This window comes from Pogona vitticeps, chromosome 4, assembly GCF_051106095.1.
Source record: "Pogona vitticeps strain Pit_001003342236 chromosome 4, PviZW2.1, whole genome shotgun sequence".
NCBI classification, from domain to species: Eukaryota; Metazoa; Chordata; class Lepidosauria; order Squamata; family Agamidae; genus Pogona; species Pogona vitticeps.
Window position 1 is genome coordinate 61,771,756 of NC_135786.1, and position 15,760 is coordinate 61,787,515.

Below are 15,760 nucleotides of genomic sequence, written 5' to 3' on the forward strand. Positions count from 1 at the left end.
AGTAATAAACTCTGCAAGGTACTATTGAGTGTCACTCTCAGCCTGATTTACCTCACACACCTGTTAATGATATAAGGATAAAACAGCAATAACGCAACTGGAGATCTTTGCAGGAAGGATGGGATACAAATGTAGTATGTAAATATTTGGAAAGGGTGGTTAGGTATCTGTGCCCGAGTACTGTGCTTTTTGAGAGTGAGGGGTTCCTAACCCTTGTAACATTATGTTGATCTCAGTGGATCCTAGATCTTATATCTTTCTTTCCCACAAAAAAAAATCTGTGATATCCCCATTGGAAGGTTCCCTTGCATACATTTATGATTATACTGATACTCTTTCCCCCCTCTCTCTTGGCAGTAAGAACTCCATATTGAAGGATGTCATGGCCCCAGGCACTCCGAAGGTAAGTAAGACAAATTTAGTTACATTTGGTTAATTTGTTTGCCCTTCTAGAATAATTTTGTCCTTCTTGCCATCTTCATGTCAGCTACACAGACCATGGTGTTCCTTGAGAATAAGTCAATCACACATCTTCATATCTGCATATGCAGGTGCATATGCACATGTGTATACACACACACATAGAGGGTTTATTTATTGTGCAATGCAGGTTCTTAAAAGCTATTGCAAAGCTTAGACGTTGTAGAACAGATGAAAATGCAGCTTGGAAAAAAAGACTTTAGACTACAGCTCCCAAAATATCCTGAGAATTTGGCCAATTGTTTGTTTGCTGAGAGATTCCAGGAGCTGTTGTCCAAAATAGTAATTTTTCTAAGGCCTGGCTTTGGCCCACAGGTTTCCATGGTCAGAGGATAAATGCTTGTAACTTCTGAATGGCCTTTTGGGTGCTCTGGTACTGAGAAGAAGGTTCTCATTTCGTGCAGTGCCAGGGAATGTTGGTAATGATTCTGTCTGGTCTTCCTCCAGTGTGCATTCTGTTAGGAGCTTTGAGTACAGGCTAAGAACCATTGTTTCTGTAGAAAGGTGTCTGCAGTTGTTTGTATTTCTTCAGTGAGTTGGTGATCAGTAGAGGTAGATGAAGTAGAAGACCCAGTTTGTCATCACATAACAACTGTTATCATAGCCTTTTTAGTTTTTGTGTGTGTGTCTCTGTGTGCGCACTGTTTTCTATACTGTGCTATCTTAGTGCTGCTCAGGCAGATCAAAAGCTGATTTTTTTTTCTGAGCCTAGAAACAAACACAAGAGAAGCAAGCATGCATTATGGGGCTGGGGGGGTGGCAAAAACAAACCTATTAAAAATCAAGAATTTTCACACTTGCTTTTGTGCACACAAGGGAGTTGAAAGGGCAAGAGCAGCATGAAAAGCATTTCTTGTCTAGCACATTTTGCCTGTGCTTATTGCTGGATGCAGATAAGTCATCTGTCCCAAACACCAAGCCTGATGAGGAGTTCAATAGGCAGATTAGCTGTTTAGAGGTAAATATAGCAAGTTAGGGATAGTCACAAGATAACCAAGAAAAGGCCCTTTTCTCCCAGCAGGAGTGAGTCTTTGAAGCTTCAGACAACAAAGAATCCCATTTGCTTTGAGTGAGGGGATTAAGGCAGGATAGTTGAGGGGTTCTGTGTAACCAAGATCACTCATCTGCTGCCACCACATGGATCCTCCCTCCCTGACTTACCCCTATCTAACAACCTTAAGAAGAGAGATCATTTGAATTCTTCTGTGAGCCACTTGGCTTCAGAACTGTTGTTCTCAAGTGGCACTTGCCTGAAGAAGACGCTTGTATGTTGGAAAAAGTGCTGCACTTCTCAATAGGGAGGGCAAGAGTTTGATAGCCAGACTTTTTCAGAATAGGATAAGCACTTTTGGACTGATGTAAGCTCAGACTACTATTTCTAGCATTTAACTTTTAAGAAAGAAAAGAGGGGGGAAAGGCAAGGACTTTGGCTGAAAATGCCACCTTCCGACATGAAAGGTCTTTTTTCTAATCATTCTTGTGGGTTTGGTTTTTTTTAAAAAAAATATTTTTCAAAATGACGAAGACAGTTTGCTCTTGGGACTCTGAAATTATACAATAGCAAAAAAATGTATCTTGCATCTGCCTAGGGACCCTTTTATATATTCCAGGGAAGAACTTTGGCAATGATATAAAAAAGGCAAATTACCTCTGAGCAAATCATATAGGCGTAATATTATGAAGAGAAAATAAGGTAAATGTTACTTCTGTTTCTGGTTTGCAGGCCCTGGGTTTTAATTTTCAGATTGGGAATTCTTCCCCTCCTTTGCTTTATTACCAACTAAAACAAATATCCGGCTGTAATATTTGGGACACAGTTTGTTATGAAGAAAATATGTATGTAGATGGAAAGAGGGGTTGTTAATGGGAAGATGGTAGGGAACTGTGGAGACCAAAAGGGGTTCTCAGCTAATGAAAATGCCCTTTGTGCCTTTTGTGATTAGTTCATCTTAAGGTCTGTAAATATACAATAGTTAGCCTATGTCGGTGGTTCTTAACCTTGGGTTACTCAGGTGTTTTTGGACTGCAACTCCCAGAAGCCTTCACCACCACCTGTGCTGGCTGGGATTTCTGGGAGTTGCAGTTCAAAAACACCTGAGTAACCCAAGGTTAAGAACCACTGGCCTATGTCCAGGGCCTTCTTGTGCATCCATATAATTTAGATAGGTACCTAGGATATGATCCACTACCTTACCTATATGCACTTGCACACCCAGAAGGGAATTGGTGTTGGACTCAGGGGATCTTCCTTTTCTGCCAATTGCCAACCAAGCATTAGCCATAGACCCTAGACCCGACGCTCACCATGGAAACACAGGTGGTGTCGGTAGTCCGCTCCGCCTTTTTCCACCTTTGGCGGATTGCCCGGCTGCGACCTTACCTAAACACGGGGGTGCTCACTACCTTAGTACATGCGCTCTTAATCTCTAGATTAGACTACTGTAACACGCTCTACATGGGGCTCCCTTTGAAGCTGATGCGGAAACTTCAGGTGGTACAGAATGCGGCGGCCAGACTCCTCACTGGAGTGAGAAAATACCAACATATCTCTCCTACTCTGGCCATGCTGCATTGGCTGCCTATCCGTTTCCGCATTGACTTCAAAGTGTTAATGCTTACATATAAGGCCCTAAATGGTTTAGGACCTCGATACTTGGCGGAACACCTGCTCCCACCTAGATCTACTCGGATCACCCGCACGAGCCAGGAGGTGAGGCTGAGGAGCCTAACAACGAGGGAGGCCCGGAAAGAAAGGACACAAATCTGGGCCTTCTCAGCGTTGGCTCTTCGCCTCTGGAACAATCTCCCTCCTGAGATCCACGCGGCCCCCACCTTGGGCACTTTTAAAAGTCAATTAAAAACATGGCTATACATTCAGGCCTTCCCTCCAGTTAATATCTGACTTTTCTGTTTATTCTCTCCTTATGTATTTTCTATTCTATTGTTGTATTCTGTTTGTGTTTTTTTGTATTATTTCACTGTTTTTACTATATTGGAAGCCGCCTAGAGTGGTCTTTTAGACCAGATGGGCGGGGTATAAATCAAATAAACCAAATAAAAAATAAAAATAAACATACAGGAATGCATGTGTTAGTGTATGCTAGTTGTGATCTCTTAACAGAAGGCCTGTTAATTACCTTTATGCATACATATATGTGTACCTTTTGAAGGTCCTGAGTCCTGACCCATATTATTCATGCTCCCTGTACTCCACAGAGATCCTGTCTGCGCTTTCAGCTGTGCCTGTGGAAGGTGCTGGTATGGGTTGTGCCCATAATTTGAGTTAATTGTTTGAGATAAAAATTTAAAAGGTGCAGAAATATTGCAGTAAAAATGCTATTTAAATGGAAGATGTGCTTTCTCACTTATTCACTCATTCATTTCTTTGTTTTGACCATTGTATGTCTGTTTACATTAAATATAAAAGAATTCCAGTAGATGCATTCTGACAGACTTGAAAAGAGAGGCACTCCCCTTTCCCCTCATCCTACAGTGTTCCCACTGAAGTTTATCGGGATTGTCAGCAGTTATTCTAGCCTCTTTGCCAGCTGGCAGAGATCCAGATCCTTGCCTTTCTTTCTTGTGAAAAGCTCAGTGCTCTTTCTGCTGCCTTCTATCGCAGATGAGGAAAGAGGATCCACACATGTGATTGAGCGAATCTGTCCTTCTTCAGATGAAAAACAGTGGGGCCCACCCACGCTGAACATTTGTTCAACTTTCCTTGCACTCATGATACGAGTACTTCTTCCTCATGTCTGTATGACACCAGGTGAAACTAGTGTTAACTGTCAAAAGCAGGACAAAAAATTGCTTTTCCAGGTTTATTTTACACTTCCACCAGATGGTGGTGTATTTTTATTCTGCTTTGCTCCACTGCACAATCTGCACATACGGACGCCAGTACTGCTTTGAAGCATGTTGATCTGTGGGTGGGTGTTACTTGGTGAAGTTTTTATATGGGTGTGTTTCTACTGTTCAGTCTCCACCCTGCTGGTCCCCACTGCTGTTCCTGCCTAGTTTTCTTGGGACATCAGGTGTTCCAGCATTCTCCCTTTATATCACTTAAAAAACACTGCCGGGAAAATATGAAGTTTGGGGAAAGTTGGGCAGGTAAAAAGGGAGGAAAGAATGAAGTAGTTGGGCAGAGGGAAGAGCTCTTCCTGCCTTCTGCTTTTTTATTTATTTATTTTAATATTAACACTTTTGTCCCAAAATACAAACATTAAAACTAAAAATCTAAAGCCAACTGTTTCCATTTTTAAACTAATGAAATAAGTTAATATTTGCATCCCGATCTTAGAGGCATATATAATAATGCTCATGTTTCTAGCAGATAAAAAGAGCACCAATTAGATATTGCAATGTCTATAAAGTTCTGAGGGACTCATCACAGTATGTTTACAAAGGTCCATTTTGTGAATTTTAGATAGTTGTTCTCCAGCTATATGAGCTGGTGAATGTGTGATCAACTTGTTAAATCTTTTCTGAATGTTGGAATCCAAGGGCCTCTCTGCTTATTAGGTAAAGGTTCCCCTTGACATTTAGTCCAGTCATGTCTGACTCTAGGGGGTGGTGCTCATCTCTGTTTCCAAGCCGTAGAGCCAGTGTTTGTCCAAAGACAGTTTCCCTGGTCATGTGGCCAGCACAACTAGACACGGAACGCTGTTACCTTCCCAACTAGGTTGGCAGGAGCTGGGACAAGTGATGGGAGCTCACATATGCTCCGCTTATTAGAGCAAGCTAAATAAGGTCGTTAGGAGGTCAGGTATGCCATTTGCTGCAGTCCTTGCATCTAAATGGCATGTGGGACCTCAAGCGACCCTATTTGGTCCACTTTTTAGAAGGGTATGTGTATTAAGCATATATACTACAAGTGATATTTAAGAGAAGTTTATTAGATAAAGTTCTAGTCAAGACCCTAGCGCAACCTAATATGCACATAAACAAATACACTTCTTTCCCTTGTCTTAAAGGTCTGGTTGAGAAACCACCACAGTTCTTTAAGACAAGGGAAAGAAAATAGTTTTTTAAAAAATTATAACTGATGCAGCACATTTTTGCTGCTTTAATGGAGGCTTAAAAAAAAACCCTATTCACCTCCTTTGCCCCTCTGCCAAGGAACAGATGACATGTTTAATTAGCCAATATCCTGAAGTGGCTTTATTAAGTCAGTTCACAATTTTGACAAATCAAAAGAGGAAGGCTTTTGGTTCATTCCCAGTGTTCACACATGCTGGTAACACACCAAAAAAAGAGTGACCCTACCAGCATTTTAAAAAAGATACTGTAGAAGCCCCTGACAGGGGCCAGAAAGTTGCAATTAGGACCACTCTGGGAATGGGCTGTTTTGCTCCAGCAAAGATGTATTCAGGAGCAAACCAGCCCTTGCAGTGGACCAAACAGCAGGTTAAATACCCATGTAATCAGCTTCATAATCTAGGTTTCAGATCTCATTGATAAGTGAATATAGCCTGAGTTCTAGGAAGTATTTTAGAACTGTCTCATGTTTCCCGTGGCCTGACCAGTAAAATTCTCGAGTCTAAAGAGAAAATGGATATCTTAGACACTACACGGTTTTCTGAATTTTCTCTAGACTTCTGGCTGGGAAAAATGTTGTGTACCCGATATTCCTAGCCTATAGTTATGGATCTTTAGTAGCATCTTTGCTGTGTGTGTCTATGATGACCTTGGGGAAATCACATAACACCTCGGGGCTTCATCTCTGTAAGTGATAGACGATAAAAGATTAATAATTAATTCTGCTCATTGTGGCTTTAGGGAAGAGGAAGAAACCAGAGAACTGTCTATGTGTATTTGAAATATGTCAGCACTTAGGGCTGGTATTCATATGGGAAAAGGTACTGAAAAGAAGATTGGATAGATGTAATTAAGTCTGGAAATGAGTCTACAAAGGCTGTGATCCGAACTTTACTTTACTGGAATTTAGCTTTATTGAAATCAATGAGTCTTACTCCAAAGAAAATGGATTTAGAATTAGAATTCTTCTTTCCTTCCTTCCTTCCTGCCTGCCTGCCTGCCTTCCTGATAAGTCATCTTCTTAAATTACCTCACACCTGAACTTCAATAGACAAGTAGAAGACTTTTTGGTTCAAACATATCCCTATAGAGTACAGTGGTGCCTCGCTAGACGATGATAATCCATTCCACTGAAATAGCTGTTTAGCAAAATCATTGTCTAGCGAAAAGTATTTCCCCATTGGAATGCACTGAAACCTGTTTAATGCGTTCCAATGGGGAAGAATCATCATTGTCTAGCGAAGATCGGCCATAGGAAAGCCGCTTTGTGAATCGCCGATCAGCAGTTTAAATCGCTGTCTTGCGAAGCTTAGGTCCTGAAAATACCTGTTTTGCAAGCGGGGAGGGAGCTGTCAAAATCGTCATGTAGCGAAAATCGATTTGCGAAACAGGGACCAAACATTGTCCAGCGAAATTCCCCCATAGGAATCACTGTTTTGCGAATCGCTATAGCGATAGCAAAAAGTCAATGTCTAGCGAAAAAACTGTCATGCAGGGTGACTCTCTAGCGAGGCACCACTGTATGCAATAACTGATCCTGAAATGTGCCATCAGTCAGATTTCCACTCAGAGAGCTGGGTAGGAAATAGAATCTAGAGATACCTTCCTTAAGATTCAGGAGGGTTGCCATAGACCTGTGCACATATTTTAATGTTCATTTAAGGTTCATTGCCTCACAACTCCGAAAAGGGTTGGGAATGAAGTTTTGACATTCAATTTAGGTAATACTGAGCAAGATCAGTGATTCCCAGACTTGGACTCCAGATTTTCTTGACAGCAGCTTCTGGAATCCCTGACCATTGGCAGCACTAGCTAGGGCTTCTGGGAGTGATTGTCTAAAATCTGGGGCCCCAAGTTTAGAATGATTGAACTAAATTAACTGTTGGTTTGACTTGGAATAAGGCATCTTTCTGTTGTGGAACAATCGTAAGTTGTGTAATATGTATTTTACATACGAAAGGTCCTAAATTCAGTCTCTGGCACCTTCAGATAGGACTGGGAAATATTCATATAGAATCTGAAGAGCCTGTGCCAATCAGAAGAAATAGCAGTAGGCTGGACTGACAGTCAAACTTGGCCTAAGGCAGCTTCCAGTGTGTCTGTGTATGGTGTGCTGGGCAAAGAGCAGAATTACTTGGAGTCTTCATAAGTCAGCACTCAAGCTTGCCCAAATATTTTTTTCTTCAGTTCCCTGAGGAAACATAGAGGGTAGTATACTGGCTAGAGAGGGTAAATCCTCATTTGATTCATTTTTGCATGCCTACAGTAGGTAAGGCAAGGCCATATTTTTCTCATTGGCAAGGATAGCAAATTTCCTGGTGTTCTGAATGGAATTCTTAGATTGGCAAGAACAATGTTTCATGCAAAGGTTTGCCCTTTTTGGAATAAAATTCCCAAGTGTGCAAAAATGTACAGTTTGCCCAATTGTGTATATTCCATAAATTCTATAAATTGCCCCAAATTATAACAGCTACTGATGTCTATGAAAACCTGAAGTATTCAGTGGGGGTATTTGTCTCTTTCTTCACAGTCAGCCAGTCCTTCTGTCCTTTCTGTGTAGTTTGCTTCTGAGAGGGAAACAATTCTAGAAATATATGGTGTGAATTAAAGTGATGTTGGGACAGAAGAACTCTTTGTCTCACTCTCTGCTGGAGGAGAGCAATCTTACAGGACTTTAAGATTGCTTTCCTGCAGCCATGATGGAGACAAAGGGTTATTTCTTCCTTTTATCTCTTTAACCTTTCTGAGATATCTCATAGTATCAAGTTAGCCCATATCAACAAGAACAAGAAATTCAGTGAGTTTTCTTTCCATCCTTAACTGACCTGTGGTGTGTGAGAAACAATTGAGTGGTCAGCTATCACAAAGGTAAGTTTGCTTGCCTCATTCAGGATTCTTTCTCTTTTTAAAAAAAGTTATTCCTGAAATAAAGGCTGTAAGGCCACAAAGGAATTTGTGAGTTGAGTAGACCTTAGGAAAGTGTGAAAGAATAAAATAAATAAAAGAATAAAACATGCTGGTGTTCACATCTTAAAATGCTGCTACAACTGGTGCTGTTTCAAAGCACAGGGAAGGCTGGTATCACTCATTACATTCGGGTTACAGTTCCCAAGTGATAACAGCTATTAGCAACACTTTGACTGCTTCCCCACCATGCAGGGAAGGGCAGGAGACAGAAAACATGTCAAGCCATCACCTCCATGTTAAGTGATAAGTACCTATTTAGATGGCAGAGTTAAAGTCCAACGCATCAAGCAGGAAACACTTTGTGCAGGAGAGAAGGGAAAGGCCAGAGCGAGATGTAGAAAGCAGGGTTAGGGTATTTGTTGTGCTGACAGCAGCTGTGATTGATTGTTTAAGAGAAATAAACTGCCTATGTTTTCAGTGCTATCAAAAAGCAGGAGCCCAGCACTTAATAGTCTCAAATGGGTGGCCTTGAAAGAAAACAGAGTGTCACTGCTGCCAGCTCACCGCTTCCCAGTGCTGACTCCTGACCTGTCTCCTAGGCAGGGGGGGAGGTAGGTAGGGCTGGAAGAGGCAGCAATGAGCATGTGCTGCAATTTTGATGCATTTTCTTGGTTAACGGCTACAGGGAAGGCTACATTCAGATCAAATATTCCCCTTTGTGCTCCTTCCCACTCTTGGAAGTAACGGCAGAGATATCTATTTCTGCAACCCCCATACAAATACAAAAGCTCTATCTTCCTCTGAATGGTCATGCAGGGGCATTTCTGATATACACGAGGAGCTTAACACAAACTCATTCACTTGCCATGGACATGGCCAGACTTCAGCCTTGCAGGAACTACTTTTTAAAGTAGATCAGATCAACCCTCCAACCAGAACCAGATGCAAAGGAAGGAGCCCAATACAGTATCTACTACTTTACATTAGCAAAACACTACAATGACCTGCATGTATAAGTATGGATATACCTCTAAGTTAACAATACCGCTTAATATTCTTCAGTAATTGACAATCAAAAACTAAGGCTGACTACAGTGGTGCCTTGACTTACAAACTTAATCTGTATCAGAATGGCGTTCATAAGTCAAAATGTTCGTAAGTCAAAGCACCATTTCCCATTGAAATGCATGGGAACGGGATTAACCCGTTCCAGCATTTAAAAAAAACAACACCAAAATAAGAATAAAAATAAAATACTGCAAGGCCCTGGGGCTGAAAAACAAAACAAATAAACATAAACATAACCCCACCGGCCCAATCCCACCCTGCAAAAGCCACCCAAAACAGTTTTTAAAATGCAAAAAGCTGTACCTTACCTCACCACGAAGCCTCCTCTGAAGCCTCCCAGCCTTCCTCCGCCACCGCGCGGGCTCCACCACCACCAAGACCACCATCGGTGGGAGCCCTTCGGGAGCCCACCAGGGCTTCCTCCACTGCGGTGGGGCTCTGCCACCACCAAAACTGCCGTCGGTGGGAGCCCTTCAGGAGACCACCAGAGCTTCCTCCGCCGCCGCGTGGTCTCCACCACCGCCGAAACTGCTGTCGGCAGGAGCCCTCCTGGCCTTCTGCCGCTGCCTGGCCTGGGCTCTGCCACCGCTGCCTGGCTGGGATGGGTCCTCACCTCCCAGCCAGGCTCTAGCTCCCAGAATCCAGCCAGGAAGCCAGCAGCATGGACGAACCCAGCGCCAGGAGCCAGAGCCTGGCTGGGATGGGTGCTTGCCTCCTGGCCGGGCCCCCACCGCTGCCGCCACATCCCTTTCCCAAACTGTTGGGGCGAAAGAGCTACAAAGAACCAGCCTCTTTGCCACTAATGGTTAGTCTATTTGAATTTCCCGCCCCTTTCCCTACCTTTTTCTGTTCGTAAGTCAAAGCTCTATTTGCAAGTCAAAGCAAAATTTTGCAAATGGAGCTGTTTGTAAGTCAAAATGTTCGTGGGTCAAGGTGTTTGTAAGTCAAGGCACCACTGTATTACAAATCACCTGGTTGTCTGTGAGTAGATCCTGATCTACCTACTGCCCATCCCTGACATAGTGTACAGAGATGTGGGACAGATATGTCCATTCCAGAACAATAACACTTTCATAGGTGAACCTGAATTGCTTCCAATAAATGTAAACTTAATGGTTGTTCATCTCTCACATAATGGCAACTGCTGCCTCCTGCACTGATTTCTGTAACAGTTTTCTATAGTAGAATAGATAGACGGAATAAGCATTTGTCCTCTTTCTCGTCTCTTCCTTGATTTCAAAGCAGAGCTATAGGAGTTATTTATTCCTTTACCTTGCCCTTCTTCTGCCTTTTGTCAGTAGCTCCAAAGCTGTGATTATTGTTGTCTCCCTTTCCTTGTTCAAGATTACCAGTAAACTTGAGAGAACACCTGGGCATTCTTGTTGTCTTTGCAAGGAGACCATCTCCCACAGGCTGCTTTTGATTGTTCATTAAAGTGTCACAGTCATCTACTTTTGTGCAAAGGCGGCATGACTGGATCAGTGTTGCAACATGCTACATGAATGCAGGATTTCTATAAGCAAATAGCACTTTATCTGGTGCTGTTGGCAATATATATATATATTCTTCAGCATCTGGACAAATAACTAATTAGGAGGTAACCATCTTTTTACTTTGCTAACGTGTTGAGTTACTTTATTAGCAGCAGCATTAGTGCGGTCATATTTTGTCATATTTTGGTGCAGGTATACTCTGGAACTGAAAAGTTGTGGCTTACTTCATAAATTACTTTTTCTGTCAAATCAGAACAATGATACCCATGCATACAGGAAATAGGAAGTACAGTGGTGCCTCGCTTGACGACGATAATCCGTTCCAGCAAAATCGCTGTAGAACGAAATCGTCGTCAAGCAAAAGTAAAAAGCCCATTGAAATGCATTGAAAACTGCTCAGTGCGTTCCAATGGGTGAAATACCTCAGCGTCCAGCGAAGATCCTCCATAGGGTGGCCATTTTCCGGTGCCTGTTAAGCAATTTCATCGTGGAGCGGAGTAATCGTTAAGCGGGGCACCACTGTAGTTAGTTTTCAGTCTCTATATACAAGGTAATGAACACATGTCCACTATTATACTGTACAAGGGAGCCATCACAAAAAAAGTAGGTGAAGAGGTCTGAAGTTAATATTACATCTTGAAGGAGAATCTACTTGCAGTACTCAAGTACTGTAGATACAGCCAGCGTTCTGTTTTCAAGCTAATTTCTGTTTCTGGCGGTCTGCCCCCCAAACCCTTGTATTATTAACACAGTTCAACATGCAACCAATTTTAGATTTTTTTGTGGCAGGGGTGTCTATTAATAATTTTTGTTCACATTGAATGCTTTAGTTGGTTTATTTACAATTGATACCCATTTTAATATTTATTTATAAAGAATCAACAAGCCTTTCAGACAGAGGTTGTGTGAATTTGTTCTGAGGTATAGACCAATCAGTATTCAGAACCAATGTTTCTATCACATCTGAATGTATAAAACAGAAAGATTGTTAAGAATTCTTTCTAATGCACACCCCACTCACAGTTTTCACAGTTAAATTCATATTGAGATATATATTAGCCACAAGGAGTAATTGTATGGAGAAATAGATAGGGAGAAGTTGATCTGTCTTTCTTGAGAAAGAAGAATCAAAGTTGATCCCTTTTCCAGTTACCTTCCCTTTTTTGTTTAATTTAGTAAGTGGCATAGCGCTACAGCAGTACATCAATCTATCACAGATATTCTTTTACATCTGAAATAGTTCTGCATCACTTAGAATAATATTTTTTAAAACTGTGAGAAGAGGAAAATAAAGGAGAGGGTTTCTCTGTTACTGTCACAACTCACTGCATATGTTACAGGGTCATCACAAAGACAACACCGCTCATAGCTCTTTTTTGGTAGCAAATTAAGCAACTACACAGACTACAGAATGGGATAATCAGGAGCACTCCCAATTGCCGCAAATAAATTGCAGCCTTGGAGCTGTGTTAGGAAGAGCAGAAGAGTTCACAAAAGGGGCTGGATGGATCACTCTTACTTGAAATACATGTGGTTACCAAAAAATAGGGCCAACCAAAGTGCACCAAAAGGGAACCAAATACCAAAGTATGTGCTCATCTGATTGCCCTGATTTTCAGTCTTCTGTGATCGAGAAAAGAAAACAGGGCAAGAAGTACAAACTAATAAAAATAAACAAAGTTAGTTGTGTATTAAATATAAAACTTTTTAAAAGTAAAACTAGTTTATTTTAATTTTAAACATACTTAAATTAAACCCTCTTATTGGAGAACTTATTAGGCAATACTGCCCTGCAAGTAAACCAATTTACCACTAGTCTTTGAGCCCATTTTGTGGCACACACAAGGATTATTGTGAAGCGATATTAAGGTTGAAATCCAGTATTAAGACACAACTAGAATAGGACTATTGAATCAGTGAAACTTAGAGATGAGTCGACTCACCAAATCCCCATTGATTTATGGTGCTTACTCTAGTTGTGATTTACTACTGGATGGTTCTCAATCTGTTTTAGTTTAGGATTTACTATAACTACTGTTTAGGGATGTGTGGCCTCACTTGAAGGAGATCCTCATTGAGAACCCTGGGCAAGCCAGTCTGTGAGTTTAATCACCTTCCTCACTGAGGAAACTGCACTTTAATTCCTAATTTCAGTTTGTCTAGCATTGCTCTTTGCCCATATTCTCTCCAACAGTTTGTAATAGCACTTTTCCTCCCAACTTGTTCCTTAAAGGGGGATTTGTCAGCTAGGAAATCATTAGAGCAGAAGCAGAAAAGAAAGACGGTTGTTCCTGACAAGAGAGTGTGGTAGCTGGAAAAGATGGCAGGGGAGGGAAGCGAAGGTGAGAGCAAGACTTGGACAAGATTGATGGTCTCGTTGCCATTAAGAAAAAAATTAGCCGGTGGCGGCTATCATATTAAAGGGTGAAGAAGCCGTGAATTATTTTCTTAAAGATCTTATCGCTTACAATGATAATTTTACCTTCCAAAAGGCCACTTTTAATGAGGCGAGCCAGGCAAAAAGTCATGATTTAATGCCAGATTTTTTTTCCCAAACACATTTTACTGCTTTTTTGTCCATGTTTAAAAAGCACCAGTGACCTTTTTTTATTTAGCTTGCCCCAGGTGCAACGCTGAGGCTGATCCTCTTAGGGTTTATAACCTCAACAGAGAGTGCCTTTACCCAACGGAGGGATGATTTAAAAGGGGCTAGAATTATGAGTTCTGGTTCCTGCACAAGCCCCTTGCTCTGTCTTTCAGCAATGCAATGGTGGCTTGTCACAGAATGGTATCAGGGAATGGAGCTTGGCTAGAACTATTGTGCCCATATTTGAGTTTCTTTTGCAGATTAGTACCTGGAAAGGAGGGGGAGGCCGAACTTCAGCATCCTTCTTCTGCAGACTGGCAGAAGAAGGTGCATCCTCCAAGTAGGTGCATCCTTCAGAGTGTGTGTCCTTCTGTGTGCCTTGAGACCAGAACTGGGAAAAGGTATTCTGCAGTTCCCAGACTCTTCCCTGCAGCATGTCCGTTCCGGAAGCTGTAATACAAGAATTTAACTGTCCCAAGTTCTGGGTGACCAAGACATTCCAAAGTTAAAAAGTATGCAAAAGAGAAATAGAGAGTAGTTATGGTTAGATTGTAGTTCAACAATGTTCAGTGGTTTCAGGTTGTTTATTTGGATGCATTTGTCATTTATTTTCTAAGCCCGTCACTCCCTCTTCTTTTTCCAGCCATAAAAGGGAAGTGAAATTTTAATGCCTTGCTTTGGTACACAGTAAGAGACATATTGAACTATCATTCTTTTATCGCTTTCTTTGCTTTTCCTAATGTCAGCCATTCTGGTAGGAGTGTCAGGTTCCTTTCAAAGGACAAGAAAGATGACCCAGAGTATCTAAGGGGTGTGATGACATATTTCTCCCCTGTTGGCAGTAACTCCTTGGGAGCAACATATTCTGAAGCATTACTGAGCCTGGCCACAATAATTCAGGTTGCTTGGACAGAAAAACATGAAACCGCTTGTAGAACAACAACTTATGATTATAAAGCTACTAGAAAGTGCCCAGTGTTCTGTTTATTGGATAGAGAATTCTGTTGCAGGACATCCACCACATTTCAGACTACTTTCTAACTTCAGTCAGCATGGGAGTGGGGGCTTACTTTTTTACTTTTGCTTTTTCATTTCTGCCCTCCCTCCATTGACTCCAATGGAAGATATTAGCTGCATGCAGTTTCAGGGTTAGGATGATTGACAGCATTTCATAGAGACATGTGGAGAGAAAGAAGGGATTTTGCTGACACACGCACACCATTTCAGCCCCTGCTGCCACCAAACCACTGCTGGTGGTACCTCTACACTGACAGGAATTCCCGTTGATTTGCTGATTTACTTCGATCTACTGTATTTATTTCGAAGGAATTGAACTGACGAAGTACTACAGACCCTGTTCTAATTTGCTCTGTAGTCAGGTGAAGAATGTGACATTCTGTGAAAGGCATACATTACAACCTGTTTAGAATATACAGTATAGCAATACTGTATCTTTTTACTTAGGCTGCTCTTCTAGAATGAAAGTTCAGGAAAATAGATTCCATGAAAGGATAGACATCTGAACAACAAGAGGGTCCATTTGTCACTTTTGAATAGGCCTGCAAGTTGGGAAAACGGCTTAAGTCAATTAATGCTGTTGTTAGGTTTTCCAGGTTTTTAATCTGACTTGGGGTTAGTCCAGAGATGACGTGATTTAAAAGTAGCTCCCATGTTTGACATTTCTAAGGCTGAGAATATTGCATTCTCATTTCTTTTGCTGCTTAACTCAGATAAACTGAAAATTGTATGTAAAATGGCTTTAGATTATCATCTGATGGCAGGGTTTATGTTTCACAGCAACCCATTGCATATGAGAGTCTAAATATCTCTCTACCTGCCTCCAGATCTGTCACTTGATCTATCAGTCTGTTTTATTTTCTTGTTGTCTGTCCATTAGTTAATTTTCTGTTACTCAAAAACTAAATGATTTTGTGGACTCACTGGTGTAACCCAACTTAGGTCAAATCATATTAGCACTGAGAAAAATGATGTTTTGCACTGTAACCCTGAATTACATGGCTATGCTAGCTGAGAGGATCTGGAAGCTGTGGTCCAAAAAAAGTAACTTTTCCCAGCTGTGAATCAGATTCTGTCACGAGCAACACCCAACAGTAAGTGAAAAAACACCAGTGTTGTGGATATTGGCAAGAAAGATAGTAATTTAAAAATTGGTAGCGTTTTCAAATGT

The 15,760-nt window shown here is 41.4% G+C and overlaps 1 protein-coding gene across 10 annotated transcripts in view; it reads left to right on the forward strand.

The window, feature by feature from the left end:
• RNF220 (ring finger protein 220) overlaps positions 1 to 15,760 on the forward strand; it is a 362,501-nt gene that overhangs the window by 234,618 nt on the left and 112,123 nt on the right. For all 10 annotated transcript variants that reach the window (XR_012086369.2, XM_020783272.3, XM_072997529.2 and 7 more), the window contains one exon: positions 358 to 403. Coding sequence is in view for 9 of the 10 variants with exons in the window: in XM_020783272.3 (XP_020638931.1) it covers positions 358 to 403 (46 nt within the window). In the remaining variant the exon portion in view is untranslated. The remainder of the gene's footprint in view (positions 1 to 357; positions 404 to 15,760) is intronic.